The 22,260-nt window shown below is 54.9% G+C and overlaps 1 protein-coding gene across 5 annotated transcripts in view; it reads right to left on the reverse strand.

Moving 5' to 3' along the window:
* Nucleotides 1-15,738, reverse strand: part of FLT4 (fms related receptor tyrosine kinase 4) — a 47,720-nt gene extending 31,982 nt beyond the window's left edge. For 4 of the 5 annotated variants that reach the window (XM_069468606.1, XM_069468607.1, XM_069468605.1 and 1 more), the window contains exons 1-5: nt 15,655-15,738; nt 1,502-1,598; nt 763-1,007; nt 443-555; nt 168-330 (exon numbers count right to left, since the gene is read on the reverse strand). In XM_069468606.1, coding sequence (XP_069324707.1) covers nt 168-330; nt 443-555; nt 763-1,007; nt 1,502-1,598; nt 15,655-15,712 — 676 coding nt within the window. In that variant the 5' untranslated portion in view covers nt 15,713-15,738. Of the gene's footprint in view, nt 1-167; nt 331-442; nt 556-762; nt 1,008-1,501; nt 1,599-15,654 lie in introns of those variants that run through there. The other variant, XM_069468609.1, reaches the window with a different exon arrangement.
* Nucleotides 15,739-22,260: the final 6,522 nt, after the last annotated feature.

Consider the following 22,260-nt stretch of genomic DNA (forward strand, 5'->3'; position numbering starts at 1 on the left):
CACCCTCCCAGGACACTGCACACATGGATACCCAATGCACACGGAGCATAGGGTGAGGCGCCTGACACCAGTGTGGCGGTGACAGCACTGTTACTGGGAATCAGACTGGGTCCCTGTCCTCCTCCCAGGGCGCCAAGAGCCATCACTGGGTGAGGGGCAGCTCCTACCTGTGATGTGCACGAGGAAGGGGTTGGAAAGGAAGTCCTGGCTGCCCCAGGTGGTCTCACACCGCAGGTACAGCGCATCTCGCAGCAACGGTGTAGCCACCCGCATGCCCCGCCGGTCATCCCACACCACCTCCTGCCCATCTGGCCACAGCACTGAGCTTTGCTGGAGGGATATGGTCACTGTCAGCGCCCGGCTGCCCGCGTCCTCCTGTCCAGACTGCGGCCACCTCTCCCAGGCTGGGACAGGAGGGCCAGATCCCGGGGTGGGGCTGTACCGAGCGCAGCGTGACGTTGAGGCCAGGGACGGACACCCGGCAGGGCACCCACACGGAGTCCTTCCTGTCGACCAGGAGTGTATCAGGCTTGTTGATGAACGGCTGCTTGAAGTCTGTGGAGAGGAGCAGGCGTTGGGCTGGGCCGGCGGAGGCCCTGTGGGGCTGCGTGGGGCTGTTCCCCCCTGCTGGCTGCCCTCCTGAGCAGGCGGGTCCCCTTCGCTCCTCCTGGGGTCGGCAGGCTGGGACTGGGAGTCAGGCACTGGCCCTCCCCCAGGATCCTGCCCGAGCCCAGCCTGCCTCGCTCACCCCGGGGGCCTCACCTCTCACAAACACGTAGGTGCTGGCGGCTGTGGTGCCCTCGATGCGGGCCTTGATGTACTTGTAGTAGCAGCGGTAGCTGCCCGTGCTGTTGGCCTGTGCGTCGTGCAGCAGCAGCACCTTGCAGTAGGGCCTGGCGTCCGTGCCCTCGCAGTCTCTCACCAACCCCGTGTCCTCCCCGTCCTTGTCGTCTGTGGCCGGTGCCTCCTGAGCCCCTGGCCAGGCCCACTCGAGGGGGTGCTGCCCCCTGGCAGAGGACGGGAGAGGTCAGAAGGGTCCCCAGCTGCAGCCCAGGGGCCGATCCCTGAGGTGCCTCCCTCAAAGGCCAAACCTTGTCGGTGCTGGTTCCACCGGGAGGATGGAACTGCGCGGGGCAGGGGACTCCCCGGGCCCCCAGGCCTCTACCTGGCGCCCGGGGCTGTGCGCGGCCGGCTGGCTGGAGGAGAAGCCCAGGCCTGGAGTCACAGCTGGGGCCACAGGGAAGACACCATCTCCGGGGCCCCCGTGTGCGGGCCTGGGGCCAGGGAAGGGGGGCGGGGGTGAGTGCAGGGTGATGTGTGCCCGGTGAAATGCTGAGGGTGAGTGTGGGCGAGGCCGGGGAAGGGCTTCCAGGCATCCATGTCCTGGGAGGGGGAGCCTGGCACAGCCTCGAGGCCACTCTCCCCGGGGGCGGGGGCTGCCTTCTGGGCCCTCAGCCACCGCCTCCTGCCTCCCTGCTGTTCAGCAGGAGGAGCCCGGTACCTGCAGGAGATGGACAAGCTGTCACTGGTGTCGATGACGTGCACCTCCTCTGTGATGTTCAGGGTCGGGGGGGTCATGGAGTAGCCGCTCACCAGACCTGGGGATGGAGAGAAGTCAGCGTGGCACTGGGTCGCGAGTCCACGTGACGGCAGCAGGCCTTCTCTGCCCACGGGGCAGACCCTGGTCTGGGGTGGGGGACAGCTCCAGCTCTCTGCAGGCACGGCAGCGCCTGGCCTCACCACATGCCCCCAGAGCAGTGCCAGCCCCCAGGCTCCAAGACAGCCAGTAACCTCCACGGGCTGACCCCTGCCTGGCCCTGCAAGTGAGCCCTGGCGACAGCTGGACTGAACCCCAACCTCTGGCCCTGGTGAGCCGAGCTGCGGGCCCCTCCCTCCTGGACTTCAGACCCCTGCCTGCCCTGCCCGTGACTTCACCGTCCCCGGGCACCATGGCGTCCACCTCACGGGTGTTCTCTGGCTGCGCCACAGCCTCCGCCCACACTGGGCTCCTGGCTGCCCTGCCTCCTCTGGGGCCTCCCACCAACCCCCGGGGGCTTCCCACAGGGCTCCTCCTCTGACGCACAAGTCGCCTCACCGGGGTGGAAAGCCACTCTGGCCCGCATGGCTGTAGGCTGACTGAGGCCAGGCTCCCTGCCCCTGCCCCTCCAGTCCACCACTCTGCCCCCAGGGCTATGAGGTGGTTGTATGCACGCGTGTTCATGTTGATAGGTGTGCGGCTCTGTGTGTGTGTCTGTCTGCATCCGTGGGCCTGGGTCTGTGAATCTGCGTGTATTTCTATGGGACTCTGTATGTGCTTACGAGTGGTGTGTGTGGCTTGTGTGTGTGTACAAGTGTGCATGTTTGCGTCTCTCTGACATGCTGGCCTGTGTGGGGGGTGGGATCCTGGTGGGGGTGGGAGCAGGCCCCCGGGGAGGTCTGGGCCTGGAACTCTGGCAGATGCATCCTGCCAGGACCATCCTGAGACAACAGGAAGGGAGGGCTGTGTGGCCAGAAGCCCAGCACTGCGTCCTGTCCCTTCCCCCAAGTCCTTGTCCTCCTGGGGGGCACAGCCCACTGTCCTACCCCAGCCCCTTCCAGGCCCACAGGCCTGAGCAGTTCGGGGCAGCAGAAGTCTGGCTCTTCTGTCCTCCCCAGTCCAGCTCCTTGAGGCCCTGGGGTTCCACCCTGCAGCTCATGAGGTGGGGTGGAACCCGGAGAACCCCATGATAGTTGGGGGGGTCCTGAGCCACCCAGGTGGCGGGACCAGAACAGCACACTCTACACATCAAGATCTCATGCCGGCATAATTTGGGCAACAGAGTCACCAGTCAGCGTCTCTTGCCCACTCCTACCCGTCTCCCTCTCTCTGGGCCAAACCCCTCCAGGCACCCTGCACCGTGGGCCAGAGCTGGAAGGCCCTTATGGAGCATCTAGACTCACTGAACGGACAGGGAAACTGAGGCCCTCCAGCCTCCCTGCGATGCGATCACCTGCCTGGTCGGCTGCTGTGCCTCCGCAGTCTGCTCTGCTTGACCCCAGCGAGCGCCTCCCCACACTCAGGCCGGCCGCCCTGGGGCCCCTGGTGGATGCAGGCGCAGCAGGGTCTGGGCATTTGTAGCCCCTACCTTACACCTCCGGGGCTCCCTCCTCTCATGAGGGAGGGAGGGCCCGGGAGGGGCTGGGAGGGGACCCAGGAGGGCAACTTTGAGCTGAACTTCGAAGGAGAAGTGGGTTTTTTCAGGGCACTGAAAGTGCCTGAGGCCATGCCAGGCACTGAGAGAGATGGCAAGCATGTGAGTGCCCGAGTGGAAGGTGGTCTGTCCTTGGAGCTGTAGACTGCGGGGAGATGGCAGGGGGGCTGGACCTGTGGGGGAGAAGGGGCTGTGCCGTCCGATGGCCCAGCAGGTGGTCAGGAGAGAGGCCAGGCCGGTGGGGGGCGCCCTCACTGGGGAGCGTGCATCACCACAGCAAGGTCTGGGTCGAGCTGGGCCGGGGGAGGCCGTGGCTCCCCGTCTTGGAGGTGACATCCGGGCACACCTGCTGGCTCCAGAGCAACGGACACTGCCAGCCTGGCTCCTTCGGTCGCTCCCTTTGCCCCCAGGATACAGCGGGGCTCCGGCTTCGTGTCCTGGGAGGCCCGAGGCCTCGCCCCGTGTTCCCACAGTGCGGTTCTTCTCCCCATCTTGAACGCTTTGCCTCGCGCGTCCTTTTGCCTGGGACGTCCCTCCTTCCCTCCTTCCCTCCCACGGACTGCCCTCTTCAGGGTCTAGTTCACACGTCCTCGTTACCACTCGGGCAGCATCCGTCTGGCTGTCCTTGGGCCCCACTGGAACACCTGTCAGACCTCACTGTGGATGGGTGGCCGGGGGGTGGGGCCGGCCTCTGGGAGCTTCGTCCCCGGAGGCCCCTCACCACCAAAGGAGGCGTCCCTGCGCTGTGCAGGGCCACCCATCATGCTGGCCAGCCTCCCCTGGGCAAGCTCTCCTTCCTCATGGGGTGCCCTGACTTACTCCAGTGCCCTGTGCCTTCACCAACCTGCCCCTGTGCCCTGTGATCAGCAGACTTTGCTGCAGACCCCCTGCTTCTCTGAATGTCCCCTCCTGCCTAACCTGAAGCCCGGCTTTCTGAGGACGGCACGCACTGCCCTGGGGCGGCTTCGGCCGTCCACCTGCACCCTCCTGCGTCCCGCCCCGCCCCCACAGCAGCCCCTCTGAGGCACTGCCCTCTGCCCACTAACGCTGTCACCAGCAGCTATCCTGGTCACTTGCCCTCACTCTCTGCAGACCTAGCTCCTGGCCACCACCCCCTCCCCACCCCACCTCCCACCGCTCCCCATGACTTCAGCATCCCCACGATGACTTGCCAGCATCCTGGCCTTGGCAGCCCTGCCCGCCTCTCTTGCCAGCCACTCCCTTCCGTGGCACACCCTGGACCTGACGCCCATCTCCTGTGTGTCCCTTGCTCGGGTGTTCTTGGCCTGCAGCGGCTCCATCCCACAGGGCCACCCCAAGCCCCCACTGCTTCCTCTTGCTGCTGCCCATCCTGGTGCAGAGGGATCATGGCCTGTCACTCCGCTTGTTCCCTGGCCTCTGGCCCTGCCTCTGACCCCATGACACCACACACCCAACGCCAAAGCACAAAGCCCCCTGCATGGGCTGCTGCCCTGATTCCCTGTTTGCGGATGTGGCTCAGGGTGCGCCCTCCTCCCTCCCCCTCAGCACGGACAGCAAAACCATCAGCTGTGGACACCTCATCTTCCTACATCTGACCCCACACCCAGCCTCTGACACTCCTGTTCCCAGAACCAGGCCCTCCCTTGTGCCCAGGGTCCCTGCCCTGACCTGGCTCTGAAGGTGATCCCTTTCTCTTCTGACAGCTAGTTCTTTTCTGGGGGGTCATGTCCCACACTCCCAGCCACTGCCCCTCTTCCTCCCCACTTCCTGGCCACTGCTCTGAGCCTGCCCCTTCCCCTAGTCTCCACCCACCCATGCGGTGCAGCCCCCAGCCCCTCAGACCCAGGGGCTTAGGGAAGGGAGCATCTGTGACCGCCCAACCCCCAGTGCTGCTCCTCTGTCGTCTCCACCGCCCTGTCTCTGGTGTGTTCACACACCCCCTGAGTCTGCCTCCAGCCCACATCACTGCTTTCAACTCCAGCCTTAAGTATCCTGCTGCCCACTGACTCGGGCACCCCACAGACGCCCGAGTTTTGCATTTCTGATGCTAAATTCCAGACTCAGACTCCCCTCCCCGCCCCACCAAAAGCCCGTCCCTTGATAGCTCCTAACCCCCCAGCTCCCCCCACCCCACCCCATCCGCTCACCACCAAGCGCATCTCAGCGCAGCCCCGGCTCTCCCGGTGGGGCTGGCGCAGCTGCACTCCCCCAGGGTGGCCTCCTGGGCCTGCTCCCGCCCTCTTGCGTTCCTTAGCGAGGTTTTGTGCTCAAGTCCCATCGGTGACTTACCACTGCACTTCCAGGAAAGCCCACAGCCCTGACCAGGCCTGGCCCTGCCCACCTCTCCACACCCTCGTGGTCCAGCCTCGCCTTCTCTCCATGTGCTGCAGCTGCCGTGGCCTCATGGCTGGCGTCTTTCACCCTCGGGCCTCAGCCCAGACGTGACTTCCCACCCCTGCTCCATCTCCGCCTCCTGGCAGCTTGCTCCATCCTTCTGGTCACAATTGTAATGATTTATTTGTTTGCTTGTTCATTTAAGTAATGTTTGTCCATGTCCTTCACTAGGCAGTGAGTTTCTGTGGGGTAAGGACCAAGATAGTTCTTTTTTTTTTTAACCCCACTGTATGCTTAGCACAGCACTTGGCACAGAGGAAAGTCTCAGTAAATACTTGCTGAATGAATAAATGGATGGATGGGACGATGGATAATGGACAGATGATGGATGGAGGAAGGATAGAGAGATGGAGATGGATGGATGGAAGATGGATAAATGGATGGATGGATGGATAATGGATGGATGGACAGATAGACAGATGAACTTCTGAGGTCTTCCTTTTGGTTGGAACTGTGTCAGGCCCTGTTGTTCTTTTGGGAAAGATACTTCCAGTCGTAAAGCACTGGCTCCCCAGTGACCATGTGAACCCCAGACTGCTCAGTAGCCAGAGCAGCTTCGGGCCTGAGGGCTGCCACGTCCAGAAACTCCATGACTGCCCAGCCCCCACCTGCAGCCCTGAAGAAGGCGCATCCTTCCTGCCTGGCTGTTGTCTGTCTCTGCTGTCCTTCCCTTCCTACAGCAGGAAGCACTGTCATCCTGGCCCCTGCCACACTCCCCCTGCCTTCCTGTTCCTGGCCTGGGAACTGGCTTCTTCCTTCCCCTGGCCAACATGGCCCTGGCCCCCATGGCTGCAGCAGAGCGGAGTGGTTGGGCCAGGCACCAGGCCGAGGTCAGTGAGGCCAGAGTGCACATCTCCTCTCCTCGTGCTGTCAGCAGCCCTGGGACACCCTCTGGCCTTGGGCCACGGGGACCCTGGTGTCAGCCACAGGCACAGCAGACTATGGGAGCCGTGCACGAGGGTCCTGCACCTCCCCTGGGGCAGCACCAGCACCTCTCAGGGAGGGGCGGGCAGGGTGGGCAGGGAGTCTGCGGGTCAGGCATTGGCCATGAACTGGGCAGGGGGTGGCCAGCCATCAGCGCCTCATCTGATCCTCACAGCAGCCTGGCAGGGAGGGAGGGACCACCAGTCCAGCCGTCAGATGAAGAAGCTGGGGCTCCAGGCCCCGTGGCAGCTGTGCAGGAGCCCAGGCTGGCTAAGCCCAGGCCTGTCCCTGCCCGGGCCAGGCTGCCTGCCAAAGGCAGAGGGCAGAGGTGCTCAGACTGGAACCCGGCCCCACCCCTCCTGTTAGCCCCCTGCTGTTAGCCTCAGAGACCCCCCACAGGCAAGAGGGTCCACGCAGGAAGGCATATGGCTGCTTGCACCCCCAAGCCCCAGCTGCCTCTACCACACCCCTCTTCCCGGCCCTGGCTCTATGAGCGGGTTGGCTGCAGGCAAAACCCTTTAAACCACTGATGCTATTTTTCAAGGTATCCTTCCTCCTCTCCTCTCTCTCTCTCTCTCCCTCTCTCTCTGCAAGCCAGGAGAAGGAAAAAAAAAAAAAAAGAATCAAAGTATTTTTCCTGAGAAACTGAGGGAAAACCCAACCACATGCAGGAAGAGCTGCTACAAGAGAGCGAGTCTTCCTTTCATCCCATGGATGTCTGAGTACGTCCCCTCCCTTGGCGCCAAACCTGCTTGTCCTGTGTCCCTTGGTCTGTACAGAATTCATATTTTCTCAGCAAATCCTCACTGGGCCCACCTGCATGGGATTTAAGGACACGCCCCAGGATGACGGGGTCCAGCCCTCCTTGCAGTGCAGGGGTGAGGGCTGGAGGGGTGGCTTCTGGGGAGCTGCCTTGAGACTGACTGCCGAGCCTGCAGGGAGTGGCTGGGCCCGGGTCCCAATACAGAAGGGGAAGGGAGACCCTTGCCTGTTGTCTCTCTGTCCCCTCCCCTCCTTCTGCCACCCTAAGCACCGGCCTCCCTACCTCCCTGACTGGGCTCAGGCCGCGGCTGTGTCCTGTGTCCTCTCCTGCTTCCTGTGCCCAGCCAGCCCTGGGCAGCTGGCCCTGACGCTTGTGGCGGAGTGCACGGCCCCTGCCCTGGTGCCGGCCACAGCACGTGGCAGGTCTGTGTACACAGGCAGCTCCTGGGGCTAGGATGTCATTGGGCCGCGGCTCTGTCCCCTGGTCCAGCATGGTTGGCACAAGGGTGACATGAGGAGCATCTGTGAGTGCCAGGGCCCCTCCACACTCTGGTGGGCAGTGAGGCCCTGCCATGGCCACCCAGGGCCGGGCTCCTCTTTGCTCTCTCCCTGGGGTGCCTTGGAAGATGGAGCTGTGTGGCAGTCCTGCCAGTCAGACCCATGCTCTGGCGCAGCTGTGCCCAGGAAGACAAAGGCAGCTGGGGGCCAGGTGGGGCTCGGGATCTCAGGCTATTGGTCTTGGGGCTGGGGTGGGGGCACATCTACACCAGCACCCTCTCTCTGCCCTCCTGGGGCCAGGTCTCTGCAGAGACCTGGCAGGAGGCGGCAGGGGTATTTCTGTCCTGGAGCCCATCCTGACCTGGCAGTCTCTGAGCCTCCAGAGCTCAAGGGCCCCTCGGTTTCCCACCTGCTACTTCAACCCTGCAGGCCTCAGGTGGCTAGGGTGTGTGTGGCTGTTCCCAGAATGTGCTCAGAGCCCCCTGCACCTGGCTGGGCATCCCATGATGCCACCCTCTGGCTGTATGGCCTCGGGCAAGTCACTTCCTCTCTCTAAGCTCCAGTTTTCCCATTTGTGAGATGCAGACTGTCCTAGGATCTCTGAGACCCACAGACCACAATAACAGGACAGCACATTTAAGAACCAGAGCAAGAGTAAATGGTCACTGGCTCACGTACACTGGGTGCAACCCTGTCTCCTGCCTGCTGAACGCTTGGCTCAGCTTGGCTTGCCAAGCTGCTGCATCTCACTGTGACCCTGTGCCGTGGTCAGAGCAGGGCAGGGAGGCCAGGGAAAGCCTCACTGATGGAGGGGTTCACGTGGGCCAAAATGGGTTCTGTAGACTGAGTAGGAGCTTGCTGGCCCAGGAGAAGGGCACACAGGGCACAGGAATGTGTGCAAAGACAGGGGTGCTGGTGACCTGGGGCCATCAGGTAGATGGAGCAGTTAGAGCATGGTGTGGGGTGATGAGGCCACGGAAGAGGGCCCTAGTCACAGGTTTAGCCCAGGTCCCTGTCTGCTTGCCGCATGTAGCATCTTCTCCGGATGGTGGCACACCCGGGGCTCAACCCCACACTGTGCTCCCCACTACCCCCGACAGCTCTCCCGGTGTACCTGGGGACCCAGCGCTCAAACCCAGACCACACCCAACGCTGGCGAGGACAACTGGAGCTAAGGAGCACACAGCTGTCCACCCACCAGGTGAGCAAATGCCAGTGAGGATGACGGTTCCTGGTGCCGGCAAGGCCGTGGGGAACCAGGCACCCACACGGTAATAATAAAAAACATCCAGACACTTTGGCTGCCAAATTCTGCTTATACCGATACGTCCTGTTAGAACAACAAGTGCAAATGCATACTTAGCACTTTCTGCATGCAGCACAGTCTCACGCACTCGTACATGTGACAGGCCTTTGCACGCCCCCGAGACAGATTCTATGATTGCCATGTACAGATGGGAAAACTAAGCACACGCAGGTTAACTCACCTGAAAGTACATTACTATTAAGAGATTATCTTTGGGGGACAGGATTAGGGGAAGCTACCATTTACTCCCCAGATGTCAGCATTATTTGCATTTCTGCAGTTTACAAAATGTAAAGGCCTTTAGTGGATCAAATCATCTTTCTTCCGTCAGCCCTGAAAACGCTGCTCTCCCTCCCCCTAGGCTGGCTGTCCAAGTGGCAGTCAGCCCACCAGGCATTCCTGATCCCATTGATCCCCCAGAGCCAATTGCCACCAGGTCACATCCATTCTTAGAGCTGAAATGTGCTTTGCAGACTGAGTAGGAGTTTGCTCGGGAGGAGGGCAGCGAGGACGGGTGGCCAAGAGGCCACCAGGAGAGGTGGCCTCTCCTCTCCTCGCCATCCCAACCAAGCACTCTGCACTCACAGTGTTTGGACACCTTCTGGGGCTGCTGCCCCTCTCTCTTCCTCCTCCAACACTACTGGCCCAGTCCTTACCCCAGCATCAGATGACCTTTCCAGAACACAAGCCCGTCTCCTACCCCAAACCACTCCCTGCCTCTGTGCTCCTGTGGGTGGGTCTGAGCGCCTTGTCAGCCTCCCACCACCCATGGGGCTGCTCCAGCCCTGAGGACTCTGCCCTCCACGTGTCATCTGTCTGGAATGGTCCCCACACCCCGACGTCTCAGCCCAGTGCCACCTCCCCAGAGTCCATGTTGAGGCTCCCCTCCTCAGCACCCCTGCGCTTCTCCATAGCCCTGTGTAGCGACGGGCTTATTGCATTCGGCAGTGCTTCAGTTCAAGGACAAGGGCTTTTGCTTATCTTTCCATCCTGGCATTCCCAGTACTGGACTTGGCTGGTGGTTGACCAGTGACTGGCTCTGAGGATCTGAGGGACAAAAAGGACACCACATAATGTGTGGGCAGGTGTGGAGGTGGCAGGGACAGGCACAGTGGCACCCCTGATGCTGGGGATGCCAAGCACTGAGAGGGCACAGCAGGCAAGGGGGTACCTGGGTGAAAGGCAGCGACTGTCTGGGGCATGCTGCTTTTGCAAGGTCTCGGAGCCACCAGGAAGAAATGTCCATGAGGTGGTCCGAAATTTAGAACCCCCCCACCCTTCTAGGGCTTTCCCTGGGAAATGTGGACACCTTGCCTTCTGCGCCTGCCCTTCCTTTCTCTGTGGCCTTCACGCTTTCCGGGGCCAGACACCAGACACTTTCACGTCCCTGAAATGAGCCATTGCACCCTGCTGGCCTTAATATCCTAATCTCCAAAATAGACACAATAAGGTCTGAGTCGCAAAGTTAAAACCTGTACACACCCTAGTGAGAAGCAATTTGATTAACCGTTTTACGCTGAGGTGGGGCTCACGACTAGACACTCCAGGTGTGGTGTGTGTGTACATGAGCACGCACGCTGGCTGCCCAGTACAAACGAATCTCCATTTGGCAGAACTTAGAGTAGCTCTGAGGATAGTGCTTGGAGTGGGATAAGGGCCTCCTCTAAATCTACCTGAAAACCTGGATTCCGTGCTCCTGGGGGCATGCAGTGAGCAGGGTTGCAGCCGCCTAGTGCCCTGGTAGGCCCCCCACTTGGAGCAGCACCCCTTTCTGCCTGGAGTTCTCAGCAGGCTCCCAAAGGGCTCATCTGGACGGAGCAGGGGAAAGGCCATGGTCTGGGGCTGGGGTGTGTAGTGGGTGAGGCTGGGTGGACGTGGGCTAGGGATGACCTTGGGCTCCAGCGGAAAGGGCCTGTACCACTAGCCTGAGAAGCTGGTGATTATCTTTTGGGAGCCACTGAAGGATCACATCTATGTTTTAGAGCAGTCCCTTGGGGGTAGAATGGAGGCAAATTTCTGGAAGACCCTGGAAGTAGGGACTGGTGGTGAGGCTTGGCAAGGGCTGGACCTGTTGGGAGCATGGGCTGCCTGAGCACCCAGCAGGGGTGAAGGCAGGGAGGAGGGGACCCTGGCAGAAGCTGAGCTCCCAGTGCAGGGCAGCTCGGTGCAGCGAGCTGTGCCAGGCCGTTATCCTGGCCTCCCTGGGGTCAGGGCTCTGCTCCCTGGCCGGCAGGACAAGCGGTGTTATCAGACAGCCCAGCTGGCTCAGAGATGGCCCCCCAGTGCTGCTAAATCGGGGACACCAGCTCCTGCTGCAGGAAGAGGGAAATGCAGGCAGGATGTCCTCTTTTGTGGCCGAACGAGTCCTTTCCCATGAACCCCTGCTGACCTTGCGGGCCACGTGGCTGGGCTCCCCCACTCGCCACTGGACCTCCGACCTGCGCCTGCCCAGGCCTCCCCTCCAGCGAGGGTGGCCGGGCCTCAGGGCCCCAAGGGCAGGCCTGCGGTCCGCCCTGCCCAGCACCCTGAGCCTCCTCCAGCGATGAATGCCTACACCTTCCTGCTCCCAGACTTGTCCCCTCAGTGTGACCGGAAAACCGAGGTCCCAGAGGAAGCCAGTGTCTGAAAAGGATTGAAACTCAGGAATCCCTGGCTCCAGCTGGACATGTCGGCTGCTCTCGCTCAGAGGTCGGCTTAGGGAATGCGAGAGTTCTCTGAACCTTCTCCTTATTTATCCTCTACTCCGAGGGGCATCTCGGAGGGCTGTGGGGCACAGGCTAGCCCCTGGTGGAGAGAAACCTGCCCCATGGTGGAAAATGCCCAAACAATAGCAGGAGGGGTATAAGCTAGACACAGAGAAGAACTTCCCCCTCATGGCTAAGGCTCCACTTAATTTCCCTGAGTTCCCCGACTCCCCTCTGCCCTATCACACTCAAACGCTCCCAACTTTCCTCCTTCCTTATTTGGCCTAGTTGCATCACCTGGGGTCTCCCAGGAAATTCTGCTGGACACATCCGCCTGGAGGCCATGCCTCCTCCTCCCAGGGTCCCCATCGGACAAACTGTCTCATGATCTGCCGTGTTTGCCTGAGCCAGAACCTTAGCCCTCCATCCCCCGTCACTAACTCTTCCAGCCCTGCTTTTTCTCCGCGGTCCGTCCACCTGCGATTCCCCGGCGCCCGCCCTTCCCAGACAGCAGCCTCCCTGCTGCTGCTGCGGCTGCTGCGGTCTTCTCCCGTCTTGTCTCCCCCAGCCCCCACCCACCCCTCCCAGGCTCTGGCCTCACCCGGCCACTCACTTGTCCACATTTGCCATCTGGACTGTCCTGCCGGGGCCTTTCCTTCCTGTGGAGCTCACAGCCACCAGCTGGGCCTCCCTGGGGCCAGGGAGCACTTTCATCCCTGGGCTACAGACATCTGATGCCACGTCCGTGTTCCTGCAGTCTGGCACTCAGGAAGCCCCTGCAGGACGGGGCCAGGTCCAAATCTTCCCTGGGCCACCCTGAGCAGGCACCATGGCTTGCGGCTTGCACAGAACTGCAGTCTCACTCCCAGGGTGGGGCGTTTGCCAGACAGTCCACTTGTCACACCTCGCACCCCATCTGGGGCCTGGCCATGCCGACACTGTGCTCCATGAGGCAGCAGAGCCCCTTCAGCCACACTGGGTCTGTGCCTCAGGCTTGGCGGGTGCATGAGTGGCACTGGCACGTGAGTCCCCCAGGCACCAAGCCAGGGCTGGAAGGTCCACAGGCACCAAGGGAGGTGGGCCAGCCCCCATGTCTTGCCTGTATCCCTGTCGACCCCCACACACCTGTCCCCACCTGGGCCTGGTTCAGGGCCGGGATGAGCAGGATGGCCGCGTATGACAGCCTGAGGCAAGGGCGAGTGTCCTCTGCCCAGGCCAGCACAGGTTCCCAGCAGTCTCTGCTTCCCCTAATGTCCCTGAGCTGGCAGCCTGCAGTCCAGGGGTGAAACAGCCTCTCTCTAGATGAAGCCCCAAGGGCCATCTGCCATTGGCCCTCTCCACAGGGACACTGCTATGGCAGGACTGTGGAACTGGACTGGGACCCTGAGCCTTAAAGTCTAGCCTAAAAGCACAACACTTCAGTGCTTGCCAGCCTGCACCACTGCTGTGCATGGGGAAACTGAGGCACAGAGAGGAGAAGGGAGGGCCCCAGCCTGCACCACTGCTGTGCATGGGGAAACTGAGGCACAGAGATGAGAAGGGAGGGCCCCAGCCTGCACCACTGCCGTGCATGGGGAAACTGAGGCACAGAGAGGAGAAGGGAGGGGCCTAGCCTACACCACTGCTGTGCATGGGGAAACTGAGGCACAGAGAGGAGAAGGGAGGGCCCCAGCCTGCACCACTGCTGTGCATGGGGAAACTGAGGCACAGAGAGGAGAAGGGAGGGGCCTAGCCTACACCACTGCTGTGCATGAGGAAACTGAGGTCCAGGGGGGAGAGGGGAGGGGCCCAGGCCACACAGCAAGGGCTTCGGGGGCAGAGCCAGGACAAAAGTCTGGTTCTATGACCTACGGCACACTTTTAAGGGTAGCCCCAGGGCTCCCAGGCCTCTTACCTGCCTCCCACCTGGTGCCCTTACGCTTGACTGCAGCTGAGGGTGGTGTATGCTTCTGTGGTAGTAGCCCCCATCAGGCTGGAGCTCCCGGGGTCCTCCTCAGCCCAGCAGGGGCTGCAGCAAGGTGCAAGGCTGAGGCAGGGGTGGTCTCTGTCTCCACTGGCATCTCCCTGACAGCCACATGCAGGCCCAGCCTGGGACAACCCATCCATGGCCCCCTGCTAACACCCTCTTTCTTCCCCTTCATAGTCTGGTTTCGTAACAGTCAGCTGCACTCACTGCAGGGAATGGCCTCACCACCCTTCGCTCTGCCACCTCCCACTCTGCTCCGCCTGGGAGCACTAGGACACTGGCCTCTCCTGGTTCTCCTTACACCTGTGGAATGTTCCCTGTCTCCCAGGAGCCCCCTTCCTCTCTGGCCCCCTCTGCAGGGTCCCCTCCTGGACTCTGCTCTCTCTCTCTCTCTCTACTCAGCCCAGCCTCCCTCCTGAGACTCAGGCACTAAACCCAGCTGCCTGTCAAATGTCTCCTCAAGGTGGAGGTTCTCCCATTCCTCACCCCTGCAGTCCAACGAGGGCCCTATTCACCCCTACCCTATACTCATCCAGTCACTCAACAAACACACACTGAACACCTGTGAAAGCCCAGCCCCGGGCTGGGTGAGGGCAGGAGAGCAGGGAACAGCCAAGGGGCAGCACCCTGATCAGACCTGCCCGACTCTGAGGCCCAGACAGCCGTCCCCTTCCCTCGTTCCCAGGTTCAGCCACACCTCCCTCCCCTCCTCTGTCCTCAGCCCTTCAGCCTGTGAAGGTACAAGGGTGAGCAGAGAGCAGGGCTTTTTTGTCTCTTACTTTGGGCCTCCCCGGGACCTTGGGGAAATTACATATATCCTTGATCTAGGCTTCCTCATATGTAAAATGGGTCTAACAGTCCTGTGAGAATTAAGAGATGAAGCATGCAAAACCAGTATTCAATTCCTATGGTGTGCAAAAATACCTAGGTCCCCATTCCTCCCAGCACTCTTCCCTCAAACACTGGGGACCGGTGAGCCCCCCTCCCACCCTTTGATTTCCAGGGACACCAGATCTTGGGTGCACGCTCAGCTCATCCTCTCATGCTTCCTCGCTTACACCTCTGCCCAAGCCCTCGGCCCCTCCTCACCCTCCGCAGTGCCTGTCCCCAACCCCACAGCCTCCGCCTGGGGTCTGGGTCTCTCGGCGCCAGAGCCATATTCCCAGCACAAACCCAACCCTGCCTCTCCTGTGCTGAAGATCTCTTCGTGGGGGCCTCCGCCTCATGGTCCTGGCTTCCTAGTTGGCCTTCAAGGCTCCTGGCCCCTTGGACCCCGGCAGGCCTCTTCTGTGACTGTGATAGTTTACGAGTTGTCAACTCAAGATTGGCCTTGAGTTCCAATAGGCACCTGCGCCCTCTCCGCCTCCAGCACCCGGATGACCCAGAGCCACCGCCCCGAGGTCCCTGGCGAGGGGGGTGGGAGCGGACACCCGCCCAGAGCGCCCTCTGGGGGACCTCGGGGCACCGACCTCGGGCGCAGACGCGAGGCGTCGGGAAGTGAGCACCGAGTCCGGGCCGGGCGGGGATTGCCGCCTCGCGCCGGGCAGTGGTCCCCGCTGCGTGCGGGTCGGCGCCGATCGCTGCGGCGCGCGTGGGGTCGTGAGTAAGGGAACGAACGAGCCAGGTTAAGGATGCAGCCCGACGGGGCCAGGCTCCAAGAAATCCGAGCCACAGACAGAGGAGCGAAGTCGGGGACCCGGAGGACTACACCTGCGCTGAGGCACAACCCGGCCGCCCTGCCCCTAACCCGGCTACAGTCCCCGCCGCCCTTTCTTCATCCCGGCCGTCCGGGGCCCCGACCCGCCGTGCTCCATCTGGCGTCCGTCCCCGCAGGCTCCGGGCCGCGCCGTCCCCGGCCAGTCCCCTGCCTGTGCGGCCCCACCACTCGCCCCAGGCGCAAAGTTCCCCCTTCGCGGCCAGTCCCGCTCCCGGGCGGGCGGCGCTCACCGTCGAGGAGTCCCAGGCAGAGCCACAGGCGCAGGCCCGGCGCGGCGCCCCGCTGCATCTCCGGCCGCTGCGGCGCGGGTCCGACCCGGCGGCCGCGGCTCCGAGCTGCGAGTGAGCGCGACGCGGCGGGCCGCGGGCGGGGCCGGGGCCGGGGGGTGGCCGGGGCGGGCCGGGGCGGGGCGGGCCCTCGGGGGGCGGGCCGGGGGCGCCTCTGACCGCCCGGGCCCCTCTCGGTCCCTCCCGGCCCCGGGGCACGTCCAGGCTGGCGGGGAGAGTACCCGCCCGGCACCGCCGGCGTCTAGGGTGCCCGCCCGGGCTGCTCGGGGCGCGCGGAGGGCGCAGGGAGCGCGTGTCGTTGTGCACTGCGGGGGAACCGAGCCTGGCGGGCAAGGGTGGGCAAAGTGTGGTAGCGCGTACTTTTTTGTAATTTTTTCAAGTAATAAATACGTTTCGAGGAAGCAAAAAAAGCAGCACATGTAATTTAAAAATAGCAGCATGTTAAATCTTTGAAAGCGTTCGGCAGACTTTATCTTCCTACTTACAGTGTCGATGCCGGGCACCCATGTAGCTGACCCCACCCTGCAGGCCTGGCCTCCGCCGTGTCCCCCGGATATTCTGTTCTGAGATCATTCACAAGTCCTTTTTAATGAAGTGACACTTTACTTGCTGACTTGGCAACCCTCTCACAGACTTCCTTTCTCTTTTCAGTTTGTCTCTAGAATTTTCCTATTGAACAATAAATCCTGTGAAGGTGCGTGTATCAGCTTCCCTGCCCTGCTAATACTTTACTTCGTTCACACTTTTTCCACCCTCCCGCCACCCCCACCAGAGTCCACTCACCCTCGCCAAAAACCAATACCAGATTTTTGATAACCATTACCAACTCTCTCAAGCACAAGTAAGAATTGGGTATGTGATTAAGTTAGAATCACAGATCAGTGGGGAGAGTTTAGATAATTTCATGAATAATGTTGGGCAACTAGGCAATCAAATGATAAATGAAGTGAGATTTTTTTCCCCTCAATTACATATTGATTTTCTTCCATTTTTAAAATTTTAAAATAAATTTATTGTGAGATATAACACACTTATGGAAAGTATATATCAGTGTATTATAAATGTGAATTTTAAAGCAAACATGTATGTTTCCACTCCCCAGGTCAAAGGATCTAGAATGGCACTAGCATTCCAGAACCTCCCCTTCCCGTCACAAACCCCCAAAGTTTCCCACTATTCTGGCTTTCCTCATTATATATATATATATATATATACACACACACACACACACACATATATACTGTTCTCTAGTTCTACCTTGGTCATAAATTAAGGGTCTATGTTGAGTAGGTCATTTTCTGGGCTTTTTGTCTAGTTGTCAATTTTTGTACCAATACTAACATATCTTGATTGACCATAGCTTTACAAAAATCTTCATATCTGGAAATGTAAGTTCTTCCAACTTGTTCTTCAAAAGTGACTTCGCAATTCTTCATAAGTTGCATTTTCATTTACATTTTAGATTCATTTTATTGGTTTCCACACACATGTGATTTCCTGGGATTTTGATTAGAGTTACAATTAATCTGTGATTGTTTTGGGGAAAACCCAGTTTCTTTGAATCCATAAACATGGACCATATCTCTATTATAAATTTTTAAATATATAATTTTATTTTTAACACATTAACTGCCATGTGAGTTGTATTTAACTCACACTAGTTTTGAGCCTGGGGCCTTGTGAGGCATATGTAACTCACATGTCTCTTCACCTTGGGAGCCGCCAGAACTATTTTTCAAGTTGCATATAACTCATGCACAGAAAGCAATAAAAAAATAACAAATTTTTCATTAAATTAGAAGGAATCGCTTTGTTTTCAAAGTTTTTATTCTATTTTTGTAATAAAATACCATGGTCCGAAAGAAAAAAATTGTTAAATTTTTAACTGAAACATTCTTGTACATATTAATGGGGTACATGTGTTACTTCAATGCATGTATACAATATATACTGATCAAATCAGGGTACTTGTGATCTCCATCACCTCTAATATTTATTATTTCTTTGTGTTGAGAATGTTCAAATTCATCTCTTCTACCTATTCTATTATATACAATAAATTGTTGTTAACTATAGTCTCCCTACTGTGCTACAGAACACTAGAACTTACTCCTCCTAACTGTAATTTTGTACCCATTAACCAACCACTACCTGTCCCCCTTTCCCATTCTCTGGTGACCAACTACTGTTCTATTCCCTACTTCTATGTGATCAACTTCTTTAGCTCCCGCATATGAGTGAGAACATGCAGTATTTGTCTTTCCATGCCTGGCTTATTTCACTTAACATAATGTCCTCCAGTTTCTTCCATGTTGCTATAAATTACAGGATTTCATTCTTTTTTTAATGGATCAATAATATTGCATTGTGTATATATGGCACATTTTCTTTATGCATTCATTCATTGATGGACCCATATCTTGATTCCATATCTTGGCTATTGTGAATAGTGCTGTAACAAACATGGGAGTGCAGATATCTCTTCAACATACTGATTTCCTTTGCTTTGGATATATATCCAGTAGTGGAATTGGTGGATAATATGCTAGTTCTACGTTTATTTTTTTGAGGAATCTCCATACTATTTTCCATAATGGCTGTACTAATTTATATTCCCCCTTTCTCTGCATCCTTACCAGCATTTTTGATTTTTTTTGTCTTTTTGATCATAGCCATTTGAACTGGGGTGAGATGGTATCTCATTATGATTTTGATTTGCATTTTACTGATGATTAGTGAAGCTGAGCATTTTTTCCCCATATACCTTTTGGCCATTTCTGTGTCTTTTTTGGAGGGAAATGTCTATTCAGATCTTCTATTTTTGATTTTTTTTTTTTTTTTGAGACACAGTCTCACTTTGTTGCCCAGGCTAGAGTGAGTGCCGTGGTGTCAGCCTAGCTCACAGCAACCTCAAACTCCTGGGCTCAAGCGATCCTCCTGCCTCAGCCTCCCGAGTAGCTGGGACTACAGGCATGTGCCACTATGCCCGGCTAATTTTTCTATATATATATTTTTAGTTGTCCATATAATTTTTTTCTATTTTTAGTAGAGACGGAGTCTCGCTCTTGCTCAGGCTGGTCTCGAACTCCTGACCTTGAGCGATCCACCCGCCTCGGCCTCCCAGAGTGCTAGGATTACAGGCGTGAGCCACTGCGCCCGGCCCAGATCTTCTATTTTTTAAATTGAATTATTTGGTTTTTTTGCTGTTGAGTTGCTTGAGTTCTTTGTATATTTTGGACATTAATTCCTTGTCAGTTGGACAGTTTGCAAATATTTTCTCCCGTTCTGCAGGTTGTCTCTTTATTGTGTTGGTTGTTTTCTTTGCTGTGCATTTTAGTATATTGTAATCTTATTTGTCTATTTTTTAATTTGTTGTCTGTACTTTTGATACCTTACTAAAAAAAATTTTTACCCAGACCAATATCCTGAGGGTTTCCCTATATTTTCCTCTAGTATTTTCATAGTTCCAAATCTTACATTTAAATCTTCACTCCATTTTGAGTTGATTTTTGTATATGGTGAAAGACAGGGCTCTAGTTTCATTCATCTACACATGGATATTCAGTTTTCCCAGCACCGTTTATTGAAGAGACTGTCCTTTCCCTAATGATTGTTTTTGGTGCTTTTGTTGAAAATTGGTTGGCTATAAATGCATGAATTTATTTCTGGATTCTGGATTCTGTTCCATTGGTCTATGTGTCTGCTTTTATGTCAGTACCATGCTGTTTTGGTTACTATAGTTTTGTAGTATATTTTGAAATCAGGTGGTGTGATGCTTCTGGCTTTGTTTTTTTTTGCTCAGTGTTGTTTTGGCTATTCAGGGTCTTTTGAAGTTCCATACAAATTTTAGGATTGTTTTTTCTATTTTTTTGAAAAATGTCGTTGGTATTTAGGTAGGGATTGCATTGGACCTATAGATTGCTTTGGGTAGTATAGACATTTTAACAATATTAATTCTTCCAATCCACAAACATGGGATGGATTTCCATTTTTTTGTATCTTCTTCAATTTCTTTTATCAGTGTTTTAGTTTTAATTGTGGAGATGTTTTACCTCTTTGGTTAAATTTATTCCTAGATATTTTTTTGTAGCTATTATAAATGTGATTTTTTTTCTTGATTTCTTTTTCAGGTTGTTTACTATTGGCATATAGAAATGCCAGAGATTTTTGTATATTGATTTTGTATCCTGTCACTTTACTGAATTCATTTATCAGTTCTGAAAGATTTTTGGTGGAATCTTTTGGATTTTCTAAATATAAGATTGTATCATATGCAAACAGGAAAAGTTTGACTTTCTCCTTTCCAATTCGGATGCCCTTTATTTCTTTCTCTTGCCTAATTGCCCTAGGTAGGACTTTTAGTGCTGTGTTGAATAAAAGTGATGAAAGTGGTCACCCTTGTCTTTTTAGATCTTAGAGGAAAGGCTTTCAGGGTTTATTTTTGTTTTGTGCTTTTATTTTTTCCCACCCCCACATGTTTGTTTTTAGAGACAGAGCTTCACTCTACCACTACAGGTTGGAGTGCAGTGGCATGATCATAGCTCCCTGCAACCTTCAACTCTTGGGCTCAAGTGATTCTCCTACCTCAGCCTCCTGAGTAGCAGGGACTACAGGTGCATGTCACCACACCCAGCTAATTTCTCTTATTTTTTGTAGAGACAGAATCTCTCTATGTTGCCCTGGCTGGTCTCAAACTCCTGCTCTCAAGTGATCCTCCTGTCTCAGCCCCCCCAAAGTACTGGAATTACAGGCATGGACCACTGCTCTCAGCTCAAAGGCTTTCAGTTTTTTCTCATTCAGTATGATGTTAGCTGTGGGTTTGTCATATGTGGCCTTTATTGTTTTGAGGTACTTTCCTTCAGTACCTAATTTGCTGAGAATTTTTTTATCATAAAGACAGATTGAATTTTATCAAATGCTTTTTCTGAGTTTATTGAGATATTCATCTGGCTTTTGTCTTTCATTCTCTTGATGTATCACATTTATTGATTTGCATATGTTGAGCAAGACTTGCATCCCTGGGATAGATCTCACTTGGTCATGGTATATAATCTTTTCAATATGCTGTTGAATTTTGTTTGCTAGTATTTCATTGAGGATTTTTATATGTGTGTTTATCAGGGATGCTGGGCTGTAGTTTTCTTTTTTTGTTGTGTCCTTGTCTGATTTTGTTATCAGGGTGATAACAAATCTGGCCTCGTAGAATGAGCTAGAAGTGCTTCCTCTTCAATTTTTTTGAGAAGAACGGGTGTTAGTTCTTCTTTAAAATTTCGATAGAGGGGTAGAATTTAGCAGTGAGGCCATCTGGTCCTGGGTATTTTTGGTCTGATCTTTATTATTTCTCTTTTTTCCTACTGATATTGGGTTTGGTTTATTCTTACTTTTCTAGTTCCTTGAGTTGCATCATTAGGTTGTTTGTTTGAAATCTTTCTATTTTTTCAATGTAGGCATTTATTGCTATAAATGCCCTTCTTAGTACTGCTTTTAGTGTATTCCACAGGTTTTGGTATGTTGTACTTCTATTTCATTTGTTTCAAGAAATGTTAAAATTTTCTTCTTAATTTCTTCGTTGACCCCATTGGTCATTCAGGAGCATGTTGTTTAATTTCCATGCATTTTTACAGTTTCCATAGTTCATCTTGTTATTGATTTCTAGTTTTATTCTATTGTGGTCAAAAAATATACTTGATGTGATTTCAGTTTTTAAAAGTTTTTTGAGACTTGTTTTGTGGCCTAACATCAGGTCTATCCTGGAGAATGTTCCATGTGCTGATGAGAAGAATACATATTCTGTAGCAGTTGAATAAAATGTTCTGTAAGTGTCAGGTAGGTCCATTTGGTCTAGTGTGTAGTTTAACTGCAATATTTCTTTGTTCATTTTCTGTCTAGCTGATCTGTCTATTGCTGAAAGTAGGTGTTGAAGTCCCCTACTATTATTGTATTTCAGTCTATCTCCCCCTTTAGATGGGTTAATGTTTGCTTTATATATTTGGATGCTCTGGTGTTGGGCACATATATATTTGCAATTGTTATATCCTCTTGCTGAATTGATCTCTTTATAATTATATAATGACATTCTTTATGTCATTTATATAATGACTGATTTTATAGTCATTTATATAATGACTTTATATAATGACTGATTTTACAGTGTTTTATGTAAAGTCTATTTTATCTGATAGCTGCTCCTGTTATCTTTTGGTTTCCCTTTGCATATAGTATTGTTTTCCATCCCTTCATTTTAAGTCTATGTATGTCCTTATAGGTGAGGTGAGTCTTTTGTAGGTAGCATATAGTTGGATTTTGTTTTTTTATCTATTCAATCGCTCCCTGTCTTTTAATTGGTGAATGAATTCATTTACATTTAAGGTTATTATTGATAGGTATGGGCTTGCTTCTGCCATTTTGTTAATTGTTTTCTAGTTGTTTTGTAGATCTTTTATTTCTTCCTTCCTCTCTTGCTTGCTTTCTTTGTGGTTTGATGGCTTTCTATTGTGGAATGACTTGGTTGTTTTCTTTTAATTTTTTGTGTATCTATCATAGACTTTT

Source organism: Eulemur rufifrons, chromosome 5 (genome assembly GCF_041146395.1).
Source record: "Eulemur rufifrons isolate Redbay chromosome 5, OSU_ERuf_1, whole genome shotgun sequence".
Lineage (NCBI taxonomy): Eukaryota > Metazoa > Chordata > Mammalia > Primates > Lemuridae > Eulemur > Eulemur rufifrons.